The sequence below is a fragment of the Nuphar pumila genome, chromosome 2, assembly GCF_984573655.1.
Source record: "Nuphar pumila chromosome 2, dmNupPumi1.hap1.1, whole genome shotgun sequence".
NCBI classification, from domain to species: Eukaryota; Viridiplantae; Streptophyta; class Magnoliopsida; order Nymphaeales; family Nymphaeaceae; genus Nuphar; species Nuphar pumila.
The window spans coordinates 40,946,171-40,971,561 of NC_143250.1; the positions used below are offsets into that span (position 1 = coordinate 40,946,171).

General features: G+C 36.0%; 1 protein-coding gene across 2 annotated transcripts in view; it reads left to right on the forward strand.

The window, feature by feature from the left end:
• LOC149845324 (tRNA/rRNA methyltransferase (SpoU) family protein) overlaps positions 1–25,129 on the forward strand; it is a 208,494-nt gene extending 183,365 nt beyond the window's left edge. Inside the window, exons 26-35 of one of the 2 annotated variants that reach the window (XM_089995694.1) lie at positions 700–750; positions 820–966; positions 1,062–1,192; positions 21,926–22,013; positions 22,114–22,173; positions 22,238–22,448; positions 22,879–23,027; positions 23,218–23,288; positions 24,379–24,535; positions 24,734–25,129. In XM_089995694.1, the coding sequence (XP_089851820.1) occupies positions 700–750; positions 820–966; positions 1,062–1,192; positions 21,926–22,013; positions 22,114–22,173; positions 22,238–22,448; positions 22,879–23,027; positions 23,218–23,288; positions 24,379–24,535; positions 24,734–24,898 (1,230 nt within the window). In that variant the 3' untranslated portion in view covers positions 24,899–25,129. Of the gene's footprint in view, positions 1–699; positions 751–819; positions 967–1,061; positions 1,193–21,925; positions 22,014–22,113; positions 22,174–22,237; positions 22,449–22,878; positions 23,028–23,217; positions 23,289–24,378; positions 24,536–24,733 lie in introns of those variants that run through there. The other variant, XM_089995695.1, reaches the window with a different exon arrangement.
• The last annotated feature ends 262 nt before the right edge of the window (positions 25,130–25,391 follow it).

Genomic DNA, 25,391 nt, shown 5'->3' on the forward strand with positions numbered 1-25,391 from the left:
TCCTGTCGGATTTTATTTCCACTGTAAATGAGGGTGAAGCATGGAAACATGTTGGTGGGTGAGGAGTTTTCTGTTCAGAAGGAACTTCCTCTGTTTGCATGTACCATGTCGTTCTGATGTGGTCCCACAGAAAAAACTTCTTTACCACGGAAAGAGAGCCTTTTCTGTGACATGCGAACAGGCCCTAAAGCATAACACCTTGCTATTGCTTTATTACTATACCCATTTAAATAATCTAGCAATCTTTGACTTGGTGTCTAAGTTTAGGTTGACATCAAGTTTTTAAAGAAAGGGAAATTCTTGCTCATCCTTTGATTCTCATGCGTGCTTATGTTCATCCAAAAAGAAGTGCATATGTTCATATAATGTTATCTCTGTTTCTCAGTAACTGAGGAAATATTTGTAACGTCTGATTAAGCTTGGTACTTGGATCGTGATAGTAAATTTGATTATCTCTAAGTATTACTGTATATAGTTTGTATTTGCTACTTAAGAACTTTCTAGCTTGCCTCCTAAAAAATGGTAGAAAAGCTCATTAGTAAAAATACTTGATTACCTTGGAATTAACTGTTGTTTGAAATTCTATCTTGGTCATGTTTAATTTGTTGAAAACAGGATCCAGTACTTGAAAGGGTTATTTTTCTGCTGATTTATGTTGTACTTCACACCAGTTGACTAATTTTAATTTCTATTTGGCAGATCAGAGAGCAGCTTATTCCCATTTTCCTTGATTACAATATGAGGCCTCAGGTAACCCATCATGTGAACTATCTCATGTGGCATATTCTGCCGAGTACTAAATCCTTCATTCAATTGCAGGCTCTCTCTTCTTATGTTTTCATAGCAGCAAATGTTATCCTTCACACTCCTGAAGTGCATGCTCAGCTGAGATGCTTGACTGAGTTGCTCCCATCTATAATCCCTTTCTTAACGGCTCACCACCACAGTCTACGTGGTTTCACTCAGGTTGTACTTCCTTCAAAATCTCAATCACTTGATTATTGTTCCCATTTCATTCAGAATTCTTTTACAATTCTTGTGTATTTTCACTCTTTATGCAGATATTAGTATATCATGTTCTCGACAAACTGTTGCCCGCCTATGATTCTGATGTCTCAGAAGTAAAAACTTTAGAGAAGAAATGTTTTGAGGCTTTAAAAACCTATTTGCGTGAAAATTCTGACTGCAGAAGGTAGAGTACAAATTTTCCATCTTTGTTTGTTTATCTTTAGGAACGATCAAAAGTTTATCAATCTTGTCTGCATTCCATGAATACAATGCAGTATTAATGTCCCACTGTAAAACTTCTGATATTTTTGCATCAAAGTCGTATGAGGTTTTCTTCTATCTTATTCTATATCATGTAAAATGCTCCACTAGAAATGATTACAGGGCGAATAAAATGAAGAGGCATGCAATAGAACTCTTTGATTCTTTCCTTAATTCAGATTCTATCAGCACATCAGACATTGGGTCTACTCTTGTTTGACTCTTAATTCAAGTGTTTTGTCATATCCAGTGTTGTTAAAAATGCGCCTCAAGGCACAAAAAGCGTGCCTCGCCTCGAGGCGAGGGCCTTTGTGCCTTGAGGCGCAGTTATAAAGCGTAAAAGCATAAAGGCATACGCCTCATGCGCCTTGAGGCGAGGCACGCACGCCTTATTTTGTTGGTCAAATGAGGGTCAAAGCCCTCATTTGACCAACATTAACATGTCACAGGCGCCTTCTCGAGAGAACCTGTGTCTTTAAAAAAGACACAGGCGCCTTGGGCGAGGGGCAAAAGCCCTCGCCCCTTCTCTCTCCACTCCGTCCCCTCTCGTCCCCCACGACCGCTATCGCCGGCGACTACCTGCCGCCGGTCATCGCCTCTTCCACCTTCTTCTTTCCTCTGCTGAGAAGGCGCCGGCGACCCGCCAGCCACCACCATCTTATTTTCTCTGTTGCGAGGGCGCCAATGACTCACCGCCACTGTCGTTCGTTTCGGCGACCTCGACCGACATCCCCGACGCCACCTTTCCTCTGCGTTTTCCGGTGACGTCGGAGTTGCCGTTGCCAGGTAAACCCCTCTTCTTTACTTCTTCTCCGTGGGGTCGATCGACAGGGGGCAGAGCCCCCTATCGTCGCCTCTCGTCAGCAGGGCCCCCGCCCCCCCTCTGTTTTTCTCTCTTGGTTGACCGACAGGGGGCGGAGCCCCTGTCGTCGCCTCTCATCGGCAGGGGGCTCCGCCCCCTGTCGCTTTCTTTTTCGGCAGGGGGCTTTGCCCCCCTGTCACCTTTTGTTCGGCAGGGAAGGGTGCTCCTCCCTCCCCCATCGCCAACTTTTACAAGTTAATCTCATAGTTTTTTAAAGTTTAAAAAAAAATTTGAGGCTTACACTTTGCACCTCGAGGCTTACGCCTCACCTCAAATTTTGGTGGAGCACCTCGCTATGCCTCGACGCTTTTCACAACGCCGGTCATATCCTAACCTGAAAGGTTTCTTTGTTGCGGATTTCTTGCATTCAGGACTAAATTTTCCTTTTTACGTGGTATTCTTTTCTTAAAATCCTTCTTTGGCACTAGCACAGTTCTCGGGATGGTCTTTCTTGGGAGTTTTTTTTTTCAAAAAGTGGTGGTTCTTGGGAAAATCTTGGAAGTCTGAAAATTTGAAAAAGTATTGAGCAATTAAAGAAATAACAAATAATAGTTTTTGCATTAATTTTGTTGCTAAAATATAAAGAAATAAGTAGAAAAGTTTTTAAATACAAAAGAAACAAAAAGAATAAAAATATAGGCATAAAATTTATAAAAATAAGAACATTGTTCAAACGTATTGCAGAAATATCATGATAATATGTGTTCTAGTGATATTTTGAAAATATCACAATATTTTGACGTTCTTTTGGCTGTTGTGAGAAAAATATAATATCAAAATATTTTCAAAATATCGGTGATATTGGCGACAGTGGATTCAACTAATTATCTGGTTTTGATTTTGCAATACTTTGACAGTTTTAAATCATAGTGATGTTTGGTATGCTTTCTGTTTAAAAGTATCCTCAAGATTTTCATGAGAAAACTCACCTTATTGCCAAGTTGTTTGCAATAGTGACAAATAATGCTTGCATGTATGCATCCATATCCAAGCCTCTCTCTTGTTGGATGGTGTTTGACAGTGACGTAACCTCGATCTGAAGTTACGAAAAAATCTACCCAAACTATGCCACTATAAATTATATAGAATACTAAGAAATTGCAAGAAATTGAAGGAAATTAACATACAACAAGAAAGTAATTGAATTAAATGAAATAGCTTATGGCAAATCATAGGATAAAGGTTGATGGAGATGTAAATCATAGGATAAAGGTTGGGTGGATGAAATGGAAAAGTGCAACTGGAGTGCTGTGCGATCGTAGAATGCCATTGCGGTTGAAGGGAAAGTTTTATAGGACGACTATTAGACCCGCTTTACTATATGGTACGGAATGTTGGGCTGCCAAGAGACATCATATTCAAAAAATGAGTGTAGCTGAGATGCGGATGCTTAGATGGATGTGTGGAAATACAATAAAAGATAAGATTCGGAACGAGGAGATACGTAAGAAGGTAGGTGTTGCACCCATTGAAAATAAGATGCGAGAGAATCGTTTACGGTGGTTTGGACATATTCGGCGAAGGCCTAATGATGCTCCAGTTAGAAGGCTGGAGAAATGGGAAAATATATTAGTTAAAAGAGGTCGGGGTAGGCCTAGGAAGACTTGGATGGAGATGATAGGAAAGGATATGAATGCTTTGAACCTCACCGAGGACATGACATTGGATAGAAATGATTGGAGGAAAAGGATTCATGTGGAAGACCCAAAATGAATTTCTTTTTTGGTTCATATCGCTGACCCCAATTGTTTTGGGATGAAGGCGTAGTTGTTGTTGTTGTTGTTGTTGTAACTTATGGCAAATCTCCAACATGAACTTTCTAACCAAGTAACCAAATAACCAAATGAATCTCTTATCTATATATAGATGAGGATTTCCTAATCCCAATTATACCAAACTACCTAATGTGATAAACTTCTAATTAAGACTTCCTAATTGTATTTCGCTTCCTAATTGAACATGAATCATTCATGTGGATCCAATATCCAGATACATGCTAAAATCAAAAATAAAAATCTCAAATATGAATAAGATCCAAATGAATCTCATGCTCTGCTCTTGCATCATTCTCCCCTGGTTGAGAAGACTTGTCCTCCATTTCACTTGATTTTTTCCCAGTTGCACTCAACCCATAGGAAACAAAGAACTGTTATAACTTCTAAAAAGCATAGATCTGCTAACTCAGATGAAATCTAATCCAATGAATATACAAGCAAGTATAGTGTGATGATTCAATTTTCTGGTGGTTTTTTTAGCATAGAAACAAATGGGTTTTCATATGGGACATGAGCCAAACTCGGAAACTTGGATCCAATTAAAGTCAATCAGATCCAAGCTAGTCTTAATTGGATCCAAATAGATTATGGTAGGTCCAAGGTCAAACGGGAAAGATGAGGTTTGAACTTGGGTTTGTTTAAATTTAATTTGGTTTGGATCATTTAAAGGTGGTTTGAAAAGGTATTTGGACCTAAATAGTTAGGTTTAGGAGGATTTTGGGTTGAAATTGGTCCAAAAGGACCGATTTTGGATGTACTAACCGGGTCTTACATGGGTTTCAATAGGTGTTGTTTGTGGTCTTAGTGGGTTGATGTAATATCTCGTAATTTTTTCATGATTTTAAAGTCTAAAAATTATAATTTTTAAATTATATATTTATATTTAATTGATAAAATCATGGAAAATAACTGGATATTAGGTGACGTCAGCTGGTTTTGGGCTTGGTCTAGAGCCCGCTGACAAGATCTAATTATGTTAAATTAAAATTTGAGGAATTTATTGTTTTTAACCTTTCAATTGGAGTCAAATTCGAGCGAAATTTAGGTGAAATTCATGCGAAATTCGGAAGCGAAATTGAGTTAAGACCATTGTTAGATCAGCCTCGGAACGTAGATCTCGTAGGGGATTTGTTTTCTCGAAATCATATTACGGTTGACCTGAAAAATGCATTTTTCAAAAATGACCGACCTCTATTTTTTAGTGTTTTCTGGGTTGGATCAGACTGGACCCACGCCGTTGGACCCATGCTCATATGGATCTGGATCCGGTTCAGTTTGATATCCAATTGGATTGGATATGGATTTGGATCATAGATCCAATTTGGATCCATAATCCATCCAAGGCAATTTTAAAACTAACATGAATATAAAGTTTTAAAAATAACTAACTTTAAATATAGACTAAGGATGAGGTAGAGTTCTACCAGGGGTAAAACTCTATCCCATGTGGACTTTCAGAAGGGACCATCCCCCTAGAATATTCCCTTAGAATATTAAAATAATAAAAATAAAATACAAAAAAAAAATCTAGATGGATAAGGAATGTTTGAGGTAGAGTTTTACTTATCGTAGAACTTTATCCCTAAAGGGGGAGTCTAGAAGGGGGTGTCACCCCCCTCTTTAGAAGATCTATGGACACCCTGCTAGCCGAATCCCTGTGACATAGGTTCATTTTTGTCCATTTTTTTTGGATTTTTTTTTTTTTGCCCTATGAAATGAGCTGCGGGACCCGCGCCGGGGGGAGCCCCCGGACCCCCCTTCCTGCAAGGGCAAAAACAATGAATCAAGCTCCACAGCTCATCGCTTTCATCTTTGGGGACAACCATATAAGATAAAAAAATGGTAAAAAGTAAGTTGGGCATAAATGTCATGGAGCTTAACTACCATACATTCATACATATACACTATACATGATATATATATATATATATATATATATATATATATATATATATATATTACATTTTTTCCCCTGCCGCACCCCCGCACCCGGTTTTTTTGGAAGTGCCGAATCCCCGCACCCGCACCCATGTGACTGTTAAAATATGTGTATTATCGTCATTTGTAATCTCATATATATTTATATTCATATATATATATGTATATGTATATCTATATATATGAATATAAATATATATTCTTTATTTCCCCAAAAGGGTATTTCTGTAAATTCCTGTTTTGCGCATATTCCACTTTGGAATATTGCTTGTAATTTTCCATTTTTTATTTTTTATTTTTCTTCTTTTTTTCCTTTTAATTTTCGGCTTTTGTGCCACATAGGGAGGCTCCCCAAAGAGTCGTTGGGGAGCCTCCAACGGTCACATATGTGACCGTTGGGGGCTCCCAACGACTCTCTTGGGAGCCCCCTTTGTGGCTCCTTTTCTTGCTTATAAATAGGGGCTCTCCCCTTTGTATTTTCTCACTTCTTGAGGGAGCTTATGCTCCATTGTAATGGGGTTTTTACCCCTTCGCCATTATTCTTCAATGATATGCAACTTATGACTTTATGTCATATTTTTCCCTTTTTATGGGTTTTATGTGTTAGCACATTATGTGCTTATGTTGCTTCCCTTTAATGGGTATATTTGCACTTCACGTGCATAGATATGGGTTCATTATTGAACCCAATGTATTTCAAGTCACTTTCTAACATGGTATCAGAGCGAGGTCACGATGGGGTTGTCCTTTGGTGCAACGGAAAGCGTGTCGCTCAAGAAATGGTGAAGTATTCATTGCTCTTCCTAAAGTATTATGCTTTTGAAGTTATTCGGTATGTATCCCTTTTCTTAAAAGTATTATGTATTTGAAAATATGTTTCTTGCATATAGTTTGTTCATTTAATGGTCATGATAGTTGAATTATTTCTTTTCACATTTCGTGTGCTCATATATTTTGAAAATATCTCCTTTTAAATTTGGTGAAATCGTTTGTTGTCCAAATATAAAATTCGTGTTTCTCGAACTACTCATCGCATATAATAGTAATTTATGTTTTTAAAAATTACCTTCAATTATGTGAGATTTATAGTTCTTATATAAATATTTCATGATTGACCTATAAGTTAACTTTTAAAAAATTATATATATGATCTCTTGCTAAAATAATGATCTTTGCTTAAAATTTTTTAACTCTCATATGAACCCTAATTTGATTCGAGTTCCCCTCTTGATTATGGATTTTAGTGCATTTTTGAAAAATTTGATATAATCATTATATGAGAATCTCTCACATCTAAAATCTTTGTTGAATCCTAAAGTAGTTCTTGTTAATGATGACTTATAAGAACTCCTAAAAAGTTTTTCAATGTTTCTTTTTTGAAAAATTATCTATGATAAACCATTAGGAAAGATTGTTTTAAAAGGAATTTCCCACATAGAGTGCATAGTTCATCTATTACATCCTTTTTGGTATAAATGATTTCATTTTTCATCCTTATAAACTTGTTGGTTTGTATTTTTCATAAGGTTTCAAAACCTCTTAATAATATCTTTAAAGATGCCTACATTGGCCATAATATGGTTTTCTTTGTCCTCAATTGCACTTATCAAGCATGTAATTACATAATTAAAATTTGAGAATTTCAAGCATTGCTCTTTTTATAAAGTGCATACTTGCTCACTTTTGTGTATTTTTGTATTTTGTGCACATTTGCTTCTCAAATATTTTGCGCTTGTATGCATTCCCTTTTTTTTTATGATATACATGCCTTAGTGCATGTTTGTTTACACCTTGGTGTGTATTTGTTCAAGTATTGTATGAGTGCCTTCGTGCACATCTTTTATAAAGCCTTGTGTGCTTACATGTGTATTGTCTCTTCGTAGACATTTTTTGCATTATAGAGCCTTTATGCACATTTCTTTTGTGAAAAATATAATGAATTTAGATATTGAGTTCTTGTTAAATCATTGTAAGTGCTTATAGCACTTTGTATGTGTCCGCATATCTCATCACAATCAAAGAATATTTTAAAATTGTTGTATGGGATTTAATTCCAAATCTATAAATTTTCAAGTGTTTTTTGAATATTCTTTCCTTGAGTATTGTGTTAAAGCCTTCTTTGTGAACCATTACGGTTCTTATGATTTCTTTGATTAAAAGCTTGATTGTCTTGATGAATTCTTTATGTTGTTGTGTTTGTTGCTTAATAAGTCTTTTTTGGTACAAGACTTCTTTTGAAGATTAAGCATAATTCGTGTTTATGCAAAATTGTTTTGATGGATTATATTGGACCTTTGATTCAATTTGTTAATCGGTCCTCTTGGTAAAAACTTTTATTTGGAAAATGATTCCTTATGTGGTTACTGCCCTTTTGTGGCACTTATATTTGTCCATCACATGTTATTTAATGCATCATTTATTTGGCCTTATTTTTGTTATATTAGAGATGTTTGTCGAGGTGAGTTATGGGCACCTCGTGTTGTATCATTTTAGATTGTCCACCTTCCATATTATAGATGGTTGTTGAGGTGAGTTATGGGCACCTTGGGACTCTAAAATGATTTGTTATTTGATCTCTAATTATGAGTGTGTCACTCATTTTTTCTCTTGTGGCCATTGATATTATGGATGCCTCTATGTAAATGTGATGGACATATGGTGTTTGAAACCTTAAATGTTTTAAGGTATATTTAAAATCAAAGTGTTTTGGGATTATAGCCCAACCTTTATTTGTTTAAGAATCTTATGAGTGCACTTGCACATTTGTGATTCCGTATGTTGTGCTTGTTGTGCACATGTGTTCTTGTGTTTTTTCACAAGTGTTCTTGGTGTGTGTATGTTCACACATTTGTTCTCAAGAATATTATTTTATCGATTGTAGTATCTTGTTGAAGATACTTTTTACATGCATTTATTCCAAAATGTTATTGTTATGAGTATTCTTTTTTAAAAAGGAATATTGTTTCATTCGAGGTTTTATTTATATGTTGTCATTACAAGCTTTATTGCCTCAAAAGTCCTTTCCTTTTATGCCCATTATCTAAGTGTCATCATATGTAGACAAGAATTTTATTACACCTTCGTGTGTTTTTAGCCCTTTGTTGGCTTTTGCTCTCTTGGTCTAGTAGCTGAACACACTTGTCTTGAGTGATCTTATATGTAGACAAGACACGTTGATTCACACCATCGTGTGTGATCTTAGTCCATGTTGGCGTTTGTGTTCTTGTTCTAGTCGCTTAGATGTATGCCCATGGTTGGCTTATTTCACTCATTTCAAGTGCCATCTTATGTAGACAAGAGATGTATTATGTTTTAGCCCATGGTTGACTTATTACTCTTGTTCTAGTAGCTGAACATACTTGGTTTTAAGTGTATTTTTTACGTAGACAAGAGATACTTTTTAGTCCATGTTGGCATGTATTCTCTTGCTCTTGTCGTAGATGCACTTATTTCAAGTATTATTATATGTAGACAAGAGGTTCGTTTACACACCTTTGTGTGTGTCTTTTGCCTTTAATGGTTTTATATTCTTGATCTAGTAGCTTATACACTTGATTTATGGGTTTTGGACGACTAATGAGGAAGTTGTTTGTAATGAATAAACTATTATTGAAATTTGCAAAATTCCATTCATGACTTGTGTTTTTCAAGTAAATCATCCTTTTGATATACATATCAAGTTGATTTCTTAGCATTTAATCTATATATTAAGTGCTTATGGTTTTTGCTACCCTTATATGCAAAATTTGGATTTTGTCAATTAAGTATAACTTTCATAAATGATTTTAAAACCTTGTGAACTCTTGGGTTTATTTTGCCTAAAGTATGCTTGGAGACTTCGTTTCTCTTGTTTGGGACTTCATTACATGTTTAAAGCATGATCATTAATGAGTTCTTTGAGTATTAATTCATTTAATGATAAGTATATGCATATGCTCTTTATGGCCTTTTTTGGGCTCTCATTCAATAAAGCACATGTATTTTATGCCTCTTCGTAGGCTTCTTGTGGTATCCCTTCATGGATCTTTTTGTTATTCCCCATTATGGGGTTATATTTGTCCAATGTTGGACCTTATGAATGCATTATGCATTCTTGCAATTTAGTTTTGCATAATTTGCTTCCGCTCAGTTTGTTTTAACATGATGTATGATTTTGAAACTTTAAATGTCATTTCTGCATAATTTGCATAATTTCTAACATAGGTCATCCATAATTATGCTAGTTAGAAATGGTCCATTTGAGTAAAAGTGCAAAGATATGTTTTACTTGTTTCTTTGTTGATTCTCTACAGGATCGCTAAAGATGTGGAACATTAGATGCATCATGGATTCGATCGATGGGGAATTGGACTTGAAGACCTAGCTCAAACTGTGATGAAGATGGAGTTTTTCCTTAAAGACTTTTGAAGAATCGGACTTCGTCTCAAGACTTCCCTTTGATTTTCCAAACTTTCGGGTTTTCCCCCGCAAAGTTTGAGGGGGGATGTTAAAATATGTGTATTATCGTCATTTGTAATCTCGTATATATTTATATTCATATATATATAGATACATATACATATATATATGTATATGTATATGTATATGAATATAAATATATATTCTTTATTTCCCCAAAAGGGTATTTCTGTAAATTCCTGTTTTGCGCATATTCCACTTTGGAATATTGCTTGTAATTTTCCATTTTTTATTTTTTATTTTTCTTCTTTTTTTCCTTTTAATTTTCGGCTTTTGTGCCACATAGGGAGGCTCCCCAAAGAGTCGTTGGGGAGCCTCCAACGGTCACATATGTGACCGTTGGGGGCTCCCAACGACTCTCTTGGGAGCCCCCTTTGGCTCATTTTCTTGCTTATAAATAGGGGCTCTCCCCTTTGTATTTTCTCACTTCTTGAGGGAGCTTATGCTCCATTGTAATGGGGTTTTTACCCCTTCGCCATTATTCTTCAATGATATGCAACTTATGACTTTATGTCATATTTTTCCCTTTTTATGGGTTTTATGTGTTAGCACATTATGTGCTTATGTTGTTTCCCTTTAATGGGTATATTTGCACTTCACGTGCATAGATATGGGTTCATTATTGAACCCAATGTATTTCAAGTCACTTTCTAACAGTGACATAGTCTAGAACTCGTGTTCTAGAGAGAGAGAGAGAGAGAGAGGAAAAAATCATGAGGTTTAGGAAGGGAAAGAAGAAGAAGAAAACAAGCATTCTACGATTTTCTTTAGTTTATTTGCAACTTCAAATCAAGGTACGGGTTTCTCTCTTAATTCGCACGGGAAAGGACTTCGTATAAATCGATTCGAGCATGGGTTTAGAGAGAGAAAAGGAAAATCTGATTTCAAAGATATATATATTGTTCATGATTGTGGATTGCATGAATCCAATTAGAAATACATATGCATATATCTTTCATGGTTGCCGATTTCATGAGTTTGATGAATATGTACATATATTTCCGATTAGTCGATTTTCCTTGTTCATGCATATATATATATATATATATATACTTCAGATTGGTTGATTTTCCTTGTTCATGCATCTGAATATATATATATACACTTCAGATTTGTCGATTTTCCTTGCTTATGCATTTGAATATATATATATATATATATATATATATATATATATATATATATATATATATATATATACTTCAGGTTTGTTGATTTTTCATGCTCATGCATCTGAAAATGTATATATTTATTTCAGTTCTGTCGATTATATGATTATCCATTTAAAATAAATGTGTGTATCTCTTAGTTGTTGATTTCATTACTCATGCATCTGAAATATATATGTATATACTTCTGATTTGCCGATTTCATGCTCATGCACATATATGTGTTTCTGATTTTATTGTTCATGCATCTGAAAATATATATGCATCTCAGTCTTGCCGATTTCAAGTTCATACTCATGAATATCTTGTGTTGGTCGATCCATGTACATGAATCTGGCCAACAGCTGGATATTTTGTGTTGGCTGATCCATGTACATGAATCTGGTCATCTACATGAAGCTGGCCAGTAGCTAGATATTTTGTGTTGACCGATCTATGTACATGAATCTGATCATATACGTGAATCTGGACAGCAGTTGATTATGTTGGTGTTGGCCGATCCATGTATATGAATCTGGCCATCTGTTGGTTAATTCTTGATTGGTCAATACATGTACATGAATCTGACCCGCAGTTAATATTTTCTTTATGGTCGATACATGTACATGAATTTGATCATGTACATGAATCAGACTATTTGTTAATATTTTCTAAATGGTCGACACATGTACATAATCTGACCGGCTGTTGATATTTTTTCTGATTGGTCGATACATGTACATGAATCAAATCATGTACATGAATCCGACCCACAGTTAATATTTTCTGCATGGTTGATTCATGTACATAAATTTGATCATGTACATGAATCTGACAAGCAAATGTTTATTTTCTGACTGGCCGATCTATGTACATGATCAAAATCATGTACATGAATCTGACCAGCATATTTAAGTTGCTACATATCCGATTTATGTACGTAAAACTGATCATGTACACGAATCTGATCGGCATTTGAAATTTTCTGCATAGCCGATTCATGTACATGAATCTGATCAATTTTTGTTATTCCTGCTTAGCCGTTTCATGTTCATGGAGCTAAATATGTACATGAATCTTTTAGCACATATACTTGAATCTGATCAGGAAGTATCTGCATATTCTTACTTAGTTGATTCGTTGTACATGAAGGTGATCGTATTCATGCATGAATCTGATCGGAAAATGTATTTTTTTGATTTGGTACCTATGTCACATTGTTTTGTTTTGATTGATGAGTCTAGAAAATGTACCGTGGTGTATGTTGTTTGCTGATGATATTGTTTTGATTGATGAGTCTAGAGCTGGGGTTAATGCTAAGTTAGAATTATGGAGACAGACATTGGAAGCTAGAGGTTTTAAGTTGAGTAAGAGTAAGACTGAATATATGGAATGTCGGTTTAGTAAGCAACGAAGTAGTGATGGGAGTGTAGTGAAGCTTGGTGAGCAAGATATACCGGTGAATGATTATTTCAAATATTTGGGATCCATCATTCAAAAGTATGGAGAAATTGATGGAGATGTAAATCATAGGATAAAGGTTGGGTGGATGAAATGGAAAAGTGCTACTGGAGTGCTGTGCGATCGTAGAATGCCATTGCGGTTGAAGGGAAAGTTTTATAGGACGACTATTAGACCCGCTTTACTATATGGTACGGAATGTTGGGCTGCCAAGAGACATCATATTCAAAAAATGAGTGTAGCTGAGATGCGGATGCTTAGATGGATGTGTGGAAATACAATAAAAGATAAGATTCGGAACGAAGAGATACGTAAGAAGGTAGGTGTTGCACCCATTGAAAATAAGATGCGAGAGAATCGTTTACGGTGGTTTGGACATATTCGGCGAAGGCCTAATGATGCTCCAGTTAGAAGGTTGGAGAAATGGGAAAATATATTAGTTAAAAGAGGTCGGGGTAGGCCTAGGAAGACTTGGATGGAGATGATAGGAAAGGATATGAATGCTTTGAACCTCACCGAGGACATGGCGTTGGATAGAAATGATTGGAGGAAAAGGATTCATGTGGAAGACCCAAAATGAATTTCTTTTTTGGTTCATATCGCTGACCCCAATTGTTTTGGGATGAAGGCGTAGTTGTTGTTGTTGTTGTTTGTTGTTGTTTTAAATTGTGAGGGTTAGGGCCCAAAATGGTTATTGCATGTTGATTTGTAAAACGGTTCTTGTGTAAAGAACTTGAAATTGATTTAAATGGTAAAAGAGACAAAAACAATTTTATTACACTCTTCCTTGATGTCCCTTTCAAAGTGTAAGAATCTTGGATGACAGTTATGGGGGATCGTGAGGTACTAAAACTCCGTGTGCAATTGTGTCTCAGAACCCGATGTGTGGTTCACTTCTCGACTACGGTTTTGGAGAGCTTTCAGCTACTTTGCTTGGGGGGGGGTGTTGACTCAACTGTAGTTATTGGTATACAAAGAAAGTGATGTCAGTGGATGTTAATTTTCCTGATGTCCCTGCATTAGGTGTTGAATCTTAATGGTCTAATTGATGGTGTTAATTCTTGATATCGGTCGAGCAACAAGTATGAAACCCAGTAAATAAAATACAAATTGTTTGTTAAGCTATAACTGAGAAGCTAACTTGAACCTTGGGAATTGTGCTCATTTTGAGTATCCTCAGGTTTAAGAAAAAGTAAAAATTAAATTTGTATGCATTTAATAGGGATATGCATGCAAAAGCAACTTTGATAAATAACTTAATAAGTTATTCATGCATGTGCATTGAATGATGCATATTTTACCATTTAGCATTAGTTCATGTATTCATGCATATTTGATTTTAGTTGATATTTGGTTGAATGCTTAAATGGTAAGATAGGTGTGGTAAGTTATTGCTTGTGAGTTTCCTCTAAAATTTATGCAAGAGTTAATTTATGCTATTTTCTTTACTGTTGGATTTTTAGAGGACTTTGATTCTTACTCGTTTTCTAAAACTGTTTTATGGGCATAGGTGCTCGGTGATGTCTAGGACTGACTAGCTGGAGGATGTGAGCCATATGGCTGGGTCTTTGGGAGTCGATTTCTATATTTTGACATTCGACTTATTTATTTAATTAATAATGTTTGATTTATTATTTTTAAGTGATTTAATGCATGGAATGATTTATGGTTTTGTTATGTTAAATTTGTAATGTGCCCTGGGTCCTTGGGAGGTTTTCCGCAAATGTTAAAAAAAAAAGTTCTAGTATTTTTTAAAGGTCAGTTGAGGTCATTACAGTTGAACTGATTCCAGACTGAACTAGTTCCAAACCAAACTAGTTCCAAATTGAACTGGTTCGGATGGTGGATGTTTCACCCGTGATGGGAGAAGGAAGAGGGCAAGGAGGCGGCTTGGGGTTAAAGAAACCAGCCACCCCTTTCATGCATGGGGGTTGGCTAGTAAGGTTTCCGCCCCGCAGCTAGGGATGGTAAATGAGCCTAACGAACCAAACAAGCACTATTTGGTTTTGGCTCGTCTAGCTTGTATCAGCCTAGCCGAGTCAAGTATGAGCTCGAGTTAGATGACCGAGCTGGCTCGTTTTAAAGAAAAGCATTCTTGAATGCATGCGTATACATTGATATTTGAACCCAAGACCTCATTGTTGCTTGCACTAGATGAGTTGCTCAAAGTTTTGTGTTATATAAGGCATATAAATATGTGTATATATAAATTGTCTAAACAAGCTTATACGAGCCGAGCCAAAATAAACAGCCATTGTTCATACTCGTCTGACTTATTCCACACAAGCTGCTTGCAGCTCGTATCGCCAAGCTCATTAAACGATCACAAACAAGTTTTGGACGAGCTGAACCGAGTCGAGCTGTGAGCTGCTTGGTTCATTTCCCAACAATACTTGCATAAGAAAAAACATTAACATGGGAGAGGGATAACCCCCTCAATTTATACACAACATAAGGCATGAGGAATGCCTTTGGGAGCTCCCGATAGAGACGTTGGGAGCTCCCAACGTTTCTATGATCAAAAGACCATAGATCCCCTAACCAAATAAAGGAAGGAAAAATAAAGAAAAGGAATAAATCTGTCCCTATTGGACAGACCCTATTACAAAGAGAAATGACCAAAATACCCCTCATGGGTATTACCTATTATAATAAAGAAAAGTATAGTATAGTATAGTATATATATATATATAACCCCCATCAAACTGACGGTGTGATCACCGAAAGTTTGTCTAAGAGCAAAGAAAACCATGGTGACGTAATGCTTTGGTGAAGAAATCCACAAGTTGATATTCTGACATGACATAAGAAAGTTCAATAGTGCCCTTTAGAAATTCATCTTGAGCATAATGACAATCCATCTTGATGTGCTTTATTCGTCTGTGAAAATTGTCGTTGCTAGCAATATAAATTGTGCTCTTGTTGTCGCAACACATTTTTGAAAGAGTTGAGATTATGACACCCATATCCTTGAGCAGACTTCTCAACCAAATAATTTCAGTGGTAGTAGTAGTCATCTCTTGGTATTAAGCTTTAGTGGAGGACAAAGACACCTTTTCTTGTTTCTTATATCTCCATAATATAAGTGAATCACCGAAAAATATACAATAACCTGTAGGAGAAATACGATTAATTGGATTACCACCTCAATTAAAGTCAATATCGACAATTAAAATAGGAGATGAAGAAGAGGATAAGAAGAGTCCTTTTGTCACTGTCTCATTTAAATATTTGACAATATGCATGATTGTTGCCATATGAACGTAAGTGGGAGCATGCTGCAATTGACTTGCATTGTGAACCACATGTTGTATTATCTAGCCTGATGATAGATAAGTATGTGGAGACCCGATCAACTGACGATAGGGAATAGGATCCTCTAATGAAGTTCCCATCATTGGGCCTCATGTTTTCATTGATCACCTCTGCAATATCTATCTTTTTTTCATCAGTTAGACCAGAATTGAGAATGCACATACCCCTTAGGAGTGTAGGCAACTTCAATGCCTAAAAATTACCTCCGAATATCAAATTTTTTTTTAAGAATATTCTTAATTTCTTCACTGCCCTTTTTATCATTTTCAGTGATAATCATATCATCAACATATAATAGCAGAACAATTATATTATTCTTTGCATTTCTTATAGTGTCAGTATAACAGGAGACAACCACTTTCAATAATAACATTACTGAATCGATCATATCAGGCCTTTGGGGATTGTTTAATACCATAAAGAGCATTTTTTTTAAAGTTTAAGAGTTTGGTCATTTTCAATGTTATACCCGGGTGGAGGATCCATATAAACTTCTTCACAAAGGTCACCATTAAGAAAAGTGTTTTTCACACTAACTGATAAATATACATTTTTTTAATGGATGCTAAGGCAATCAAAGTCCTAACACTAGTCATCCTAGCAATAAGGGCAAAAGTCTTATCATAGTCAATACCATATTCTTGTGAATATCCTTTAGACACTAATTTGGCTTTATACCTTTCTAGCGACCCATCTCTTTTGTTTTTTACTTTAAAAACTCATCTACAACCTATAGCCTTCTTTCCTATGGGTACAAGCAACTTTCTATGTTTTGGCTTTACGAAGAGTTTCTAATTCTAATTTCATGGCTTCTATCCAATGGGAATGGTTTAGCTTCATTGAAATTATAGGGTTCATGGTAGGCATGAATAGTCATCAAGCAAGCCCTATATTTTGGGGAAAAAGATTTGTAAGATACAAACTTGCTTGGAGGCCTAGAATTTTCGAGACTTTTTAGACAAGTTCTATTGGTTGACCTTGTAAATAATTTTGAAAAGCACTTTGTTGTCTTTCACCCTCACGTCGAGTATAAACACACAACTCATTAAAAGAATTCTCACTAAGAGAGTTATCTTCTTCATTAAGAGAATTATCCCTATCAAGAGAGATCTCTTCATCAACACATTCAATACTTGGGTATTATTTCTAGGTAATAAATCAAAAAGGAAAGGGTAATCAATTTACTTTGAAGGATTTTTTTTTATCAAATCTGTTTTATTCTTCTAAGAAAGTCACATTTCTTGAAATATAAAATTTGTTATTTTTTGAATCATAACATCTATATCCTTTTTTATTTTCATCATATCCAATGAAAGCAGATTCCACGACTTTTTGTGAAGGTTTATCATTTTCTTGAAAAAGAATAAAGCATTTGCAACTAAACACTCTTAAAATCTAGAGTTATTTTGAACAAATTTTCAAAAGGAGAAATATTTTTAAGAGAAGATAAAGGCATTCTATTTATAAGATATATTGTGTAAAGCGTGGCTTTGACACAAAAATACTTCAGAATGTTCTTGGAAATGAGTAGGGTTTGAGTTGTTTCGATAATATGCCTGTGCTTCCTGTCCGCAAGTCCATTTTGTTGAGGTGTTTTTGGGCAAGACCTTTGGTAAATAATCTCATTTTGCTTAAAATAATTTTAAAATTCATTGTATATATTCTCCTCCCAAATCAAATCGAAAAATAGTTGGTTTTTGATAAGCATGTGAAATTCTTTAAAAAAGGACAAGACATCGGATTTGAACCTAAGAAATTATATCCAAGTATATTTAGTGTAATCATCAACAAAAACTACATAGTAGGAATATCTCCATTTTGACATGACGGGCGCGAGTTCCCATACATCTGAATGCACCAACTCGAAAGGTCTTTGAAAAACAAAGTTACTATTAGGAAAAAGAGAAGAATGCATTTTTCTAAGAATATGACATTGCAAACAAATTCCTTTTCGTTGCAAAATTTTTTCAAAAATGGAAAGAGACAACATCCTTTGATAGGGTATGATTACAAAAAGATTTGAATGGTAAAGACAAAAAATCCATATAGTAGAGATCTCCTCTCCTATGACCTTGCTCAATCCGCTTCTCGGACTGGAGATACTGCATATAGCAACTGATAGGTGAAAAAAAAACTTCACAACCATGATCGAAATTTTGAGAAACCGAAAAAACTTTAAGTTCAATTTCGATATATCTCTAATTTTTGGAACATAAAATTCTTTTGATTTGTTTGAAGCTTTATCTACATTTTCAATTATTTTAACCTCTAAGGATGTTTCATAGGCGGTAAAAGCAAAAGATTTAAATGAATTGATATATTGTTCGGATAGAAGAGAGGCATTGGGGGTCATATCAAAAGAAGCACCCGAGTCAAGAATCTAAGAAGACATACCTGGAGATAAAACCGTGGCACCGGATGTGGATGTGGATGTGGTAGAAGAGTTTGTCTTAAAAATTTGTTGGAGAGATTTCGTTAATTGCGTAATGGATTCCTTGAGGCCCCATCATTCTTTGGCTCTTCAATTGCTTTAAAGGACTTTTCTCTAACATAAGACACATTTTTTTTTAGCTTGAGATAATTGGGTTTGATATGTCCCAACCCATTACAAAAATGACAAACAAATTTTATTCCCCCTCCATTGTTAGGCCTCCAAAAATGATGAGGCTTATGTCTTCAAGTTTTTTTCCAGTCTTGAAACAACATGAACTTCATCAACCTCTTTTGTCATCGACAAACAAGTCTCTTCTTGATATATTTCGGCAAGAGATTCATTTAGAGGAGGTGTGATGTCCTATGTAATAAGGATGCCCGAACTTAGTCGAATTTCGGGTGAAGACCATAAAGAAATTGGAAAAAATGTTCCTTCTACATTTTTTCCTGCCTTAGTTCAACATCCACGGCTGATACCCATTTGGGTTCAAGAAAGGAAAATTCATCTGACAAATGGGGTAATATCCTAAAGTAGTCACGCACACATATCCCCTTGTTTAATAGCCCTTAGTTTTTCATAAAAAAAATTGTCTTGCTAAGTCTTTTTGGGTATACATACCCTTCATAAAATTTCAAGCCTCATTGGCTTTTCTAAATTTTTCAAGGTTGGCACAAACTTTGAGTTCGACATATCTCATAAACCACGCCAAGATTTTGGCATGTTCACTTTCTTAATCTTCAACTTTGGATTGATATTCAATTATGGCTTGTTCTCTTCTTCATTAATAACCTTCTCTTGATTTCCTTCCTTCTTGGTGAGTTTAAGAATAGGCTCAGATACGGTCCCACCAACATAACCCCAAAGTTTTTTGCCTTTGAGCTGATTTTCCATGGTGGTCGCCCGCATTAAATAGTTGGAATCATTCAATTTGAAGGAGAGATCGATCTTTGAATCTTTTTTGGCCATGACGAAGAAGAGGGAGATAAGAGAGACAATAATGGGAATGGTTGATGATGAACACGACCACGCCGAACACTACAAACACTTTGAGTAGCACGATCACCAATGCCCAAGAGTGAGAACAATGAGGCACTCTGATACCATGCATAGTCACCTGTATCATTAAAAGTAACTTCTCGACGAGGGTATTTCTCGGAGAGATTTTCAAAAGTTGATAAATTTTGGGAATATCTTGGGAAAATCTTAGGAGTTTAAAATTTTTTTAAATATAAATAACAATAGAAAAGCTAAAAAATAATAAGTTTTGCATTATTTTTATTTCAAAAATGTAAAGAAACATGTTTTAAAGGTTTTAAAATATAAAAGAAACAAAAAAATAGGAAATGCAAACTTAAAATAAAAAAAGAATTTCTCTCAAAAAATACTGTGATGCTTTGTTTCTAGCGATATTTTGAAAATATCACGATATATTCTTGATATTATCAACTACCTTGAAATAACCGATAATATCATGATATTTTCAAAATATCGGCGATATTGGTGGCATTGATACCATGTAATGAAACCAGAGTTACCGGAAGCGCCTAGGCAAAAGGGGAAGCGCGCTTCGGAAGCGCGAAACGTCGTGCTTCCGAAGCGTGAGGGGAAGCGTCCCCCTTTTTTGGGAAGCGCGCTTCCCTTTTATGGGAAGTGCGTCCCCCCTTTTATGGGAAACGCGCTTCCCATAAATGGGAAGCGCGCTTCCCCCACGCTTCCCCCACGTTTCCCCCACGCTTCCCCCTCGCTTCCCCCTCGCTTCCCCCTCGCTTCCCCATTTTTTCATTTTTTTTTTTTTTTTGCTTCCCCCTCGCTTCCGGTTCGCTTCCTAGGTCGCTTCCGGTTCGCTTCCTAGGTCGTTTCCGAGACGGTTCGGAATTTTCTTCTAAGTGGTCCCACGCTTCCCCGCTTCCTAAATTTTTGAAAGTGCCTCGCTTCCCGCTCCCGCTTCCCGTATCGCTTCCCGCTCCCGCTTCCTCGACTGGTAACTCTGAATGAAACTACGTGTGCACAAACACAACGCCACCAAAGGGCTACAAAAGTGCACAAACACAAAAACCACTAATTGGATAAATACAATAAGCCACAAAGGGCTCAGCACACAAATGGTACAAAGGGCAAGAACACACATAAAAAATATAATCTTTATAAAATGCTTAATAAAATGCATTAACAAGGGAGAGGGGTACACAACATAAGGCATGAGGAGTGCATTTGGGAGCTCCCAACGTCTCTATGGCAAAAGACTATAGAGCCGCTAACCAAATCAATAAAGGAAAAATAAAGAAAAGAATAAATCTGTCCCAATTAGACAGACCCTATTACAAATAGAAATGACCAAAATACCCCTGATGGGTATTACCTATTACAATAAAGAAAAGTATAGTATTTATATGTTTAAATGTATATATACTATATTACATACACAAGAACATGAATATATATATATATATAACAGGAGAGAACAAAATAGATGTCCCAGTAATCTGATTGGACCTGGCGTCTCCTCTTTTATATAAAATACATGGTAAAATTACAAAAATACCACTACACAAGAGGTTATAACTTGAATGACTGTTATACCCTCACTAAAAAGAGAAGTACAAAAGAATTTAATACAAACACAGTACAACCTATTCCGTAACACATGAAACCTATGGCCTTTTTGGTTTCTTTCGAAATGCATTAAATGCTAACATCAGCATATGGGTACAGCATTAACTTGGAAGGAGGCAGTCAGTAGTGATATGAAAGATTGTAAAGTGACCGAAGTTGTAGCTCTAGGTAGAAAGGAATGAAAAAATAGGACCAGACTCCATGTAGTTGGGATAAGGCTTGATGATGATGACATGTATGGAGTTGTGCTGGAGTGATTAAATCAGCAGGGGAAGATGATACTCATCTGTTGCTTAACCTCAATAGGCTGAACATAGCTAGATCTGTCAAACGTTCATTTTGATACTTTGAAATGGATGAACAACTTTGTAGAAGTTCAAGGCATATTTTTCATTGGCTTGGACGTGCCTGCACAAATGCACAAACAGGTAGACAGAGGATGGATTTGTATTTTTCTTTTCATTTTCCCCTTTCTTCAATTTAATTGCATGTTTTAGGGTAACCATGACTACCTTGTGTAGCGACATATAAGAGGATTGGATAAAATTTTCTCTGTTGGTATAAATGATTAGTGATAATAAATGAGGAAACATCTAGTAGTCTGAGTGTTATCCCTAGTTTCATTTGAATATTTATGATGTTAGTCTCTCAGGTTAAGGTCTTCAATGCAAGGTTTTCTTGATGTTTTTGATCCAAACTTTTCCTCAACTCCTAAAGGCATATTTGCTTCCAAGGATGAGGTAAGATTTTGTGTCCTTTATACTTTTTTGTTCCCATTTTATTGCTTTCCCTACAAACCAAAATCGTGTACTTATCTGAACATTTGTTCTTCATATCAAGGATGTCGAATTTGAATGTGTGCCGACATCACTCATGGATCAAGTGACAAATTTTCTAAATGTAAGTGCATGCTTTCTTCTTTCTTCCTTTAGCATGCCAGTATCTCATATGTAAAGTATTTCAGGATGCCAGGGAAGATCTTCGGTTGTCTATGGCAAATGATGAAAGGATCCTAAAGAACGAGGGTCTTGCAGTTCAGGAAGCAAATAAGATGACACAACCACTGGTGGTGGACAATGGAACATCATGTTCTGGTCTTCCTAAAGATATGTCTTTCAATTTCCAGAAGAAGCTTACACTCAACAAAATGATTAGCTGTTCAAGGTCACTTGCAGGTTTGTACTTTGAACTAGTTCATGACTTTATGTGCCAAAAAAAAAAAGAAATTGAACATCATAGGATGCAGTTCTTTTGGTCTGGAAATAAACATAATTTTTTCCCCCTAAAAATGATGGCCATATTTGTATTATTTTTTGCTCCCTTGCACCTCATTTTAGTTTTGGCATTCCGTAAAGAGCTCATGTACATTAAGTTTACCTTCTCAAAATGGCGAGATAATTTAATTTGGAAACTAGTAATGCAAACAATTTTTTAATATCATATACTGCACAAAGGCATGACCTTGAAGGAACTGATGGAACATAAATTTGTGGACTTGGAGAAGACAGTTTCCATGTCATATTGTGTATAGCAGGACCAATTCTGCTTTTAGTTTTAATCCACGATTGGAGGTATGATGTTTCAAATATTCTTTCCTGCATTCAGAAATGGAAGAGGAAGATCAACTTCTTTGTTCGATGATGCTACTGAGTAGAAATGTTGAATCACTAAAAGATGGCAGACAAGAACTTATACTTGTTGCATCATTGCTTGATCGTGTACCAAATCTTGCTGGATTAGCTCGAACGTGTGAGGTATGGTGTGAAACTGCATAATGACTAACTGCATTGTGGAAACACGTCATGGAGTTGTATTTGGGTTCCTAGCTTTTCCTTTTCCTGATAAGTCAAGCAGTTATTTTTAACAAATGGCTGCATGGTTGTCATGTTATTTTTATTTGGGATTCCTAGCTTCTTACAGGCAATTGTTCTGCCTGCCATCTAGGTATTCAAGGCTGCTGCTTTAGCTATTGCAGATAAAAGTGTCATTCAAGATAAACAGTTTCAGTTAATCAGGTGAAGCATTGTTATGTATTTACCACTGAAATGCACATTATAACCATGTGTTCCTTCCTCTAAAATAAAAAGTGGTGTTTTATACATGAAGTCGTCACTCTACATTGTATGCCTTTCTTGTGGTTGATCTGTCCTCGGTATCATTTTTTTTTTATTTATAACCCAAAGAAACCGCACCCGGTACGGAGACCTGGTCGCACTGGCTCAGCCTGCCATACCTATGGTCATCGTGTCGGCAGCGTAAAACTCCGAGGCTAGGACCCCTGCCCCCGGGGCCTATGCTGTGCATTGGCTTGCGCAGAGGGGCGACACCCATGAGAATCGAACCTTAACTGTCCGTCTAGCATCTAAGGCCCCACCCCACTATGCCAACCCCCCTTGGTATCATTTAAAAGCTTTATTTGATTCTTTTATGAGAAAACCTTGAAGTAGATATTAGGAAGCAGACAATGATCCACCTTTGATTCTCTGAAATTTTGTTGGCTTCCACGTAGAGTAGTATGTCACATGAAATTTGATTCTGGAGGATAACACTTTCTTCTTCAAATTGCCTGATTGATTCTAGACCACTGCCGGTGCCATTCCACTTTTAGTTGCTTTCTAAGGGTATGTTTGGTTGCATACTAGTGAGAGAATGAATCTCATTTGCACAGTTAATCAAACGGAATTTGGAATCTCATGCAAATGAGACAAATGAGAGAATAAATCTCATTTGCACAGCCAACCAAACATGTGATTTGGAATCTCTTGCAAATGAGAAACAGAATATGATTTGAAATCACATTTGAAGTGAATCTCTTGTGATTCCAAATCACGGTGGAATATGTGATTTGAAATCATACGACTTCAAATCACATTTGATTCCAAATCACATGAGATGCAAATCATGCAACCAAACATACCCTAACATGAGCTGGAACTTGCCTTTCTTATCTCTGTAACTTCTGTATTTGAACTTTTTAAAAACTCATAATGGGATGTTCATGCTGTTTATCTTTATGACATCAGTAAAGAATCAGTCGATTTTAGTTGTGACAGAGAACCGCATTTGTGTACTTCAAGTATTTCTTAAATAATTGTTTATGTTTAGTGTGACAGCTGAGAAGTGGGTTCCAATCATAGAAGTTCCAGAATGCAGCATTAAAACTTTTTTGGAGAGGAAAAAGAGGGATGGATTCTCCCTACTGGGTTTGGAGCAGACAGCAAATAGTGTGTCTCTTGATCAATACTCTTTCCCAAGGAAAACGGTAATGTATTTACAACCTTTGCATGATAGATCTTAGCTGAATTGATTCTGCGGCCATGGAAATCTTTGCTTCCACTCTTCTGCTCTACACTTTCATGTAGTGGACAGCAGATATCCACCCATTTTGTTTCATAGCCTTCAAAGTTTGGTGAAGTCTGCATCTGTTCACAATTTTATTAAGGGATTATTTGTTTTTCAGGTTTTGGTACTTGGGCGTGAAAAGGAGGGAATTCCTGTGGATATCATACACATTCTGGATGCATGCATCGAGATTCCTCAGTTGGGGGTTGTTAGATCACTCAATGTTCATGTTAGTGGTGCTATTGCCATATGGGAGTATACTCGGCAGCAAAGATCAAGCTAGCTGCTGACCTGTTTCCATGTGTTTTGTCATTTGTAGGTTTAGTTTAATTGTAAACTACTGCAAGAATTCGAATTTTGTAATTTATAACATTCGTTGATTTGCCTACCCAGTGATTTGAAACTTCAATCTGGTGCTGTGTACTTGATTGGAAAACCCTAGATGCCCTGTTCAAAAACAGAAGTGGTCAAGGAGTTACAATGTAGAAACCGTTGTCGGGCTTCGGAATTTTCTTAGCAAAGGAAAATCTTGCGATAAATAAAAAAATGTTTTTTGTGGAAAGATAATATCAACATATTTAAATTTTAAAAGTATATGAAAAATATAAAAAAAAAACATTATGAAAATAAAAATATAAGTGCCATGTTAATGACATAAAAACATGATGTTTTGGAGGTGGTATTTTGAAAATAGTGTTTTTATGGAATTGTGTTCGTTTTCGAAAATTGCGTGATAAGTAAAACGGCAATATTTGTGACTGCTAGAAATCAAGGTG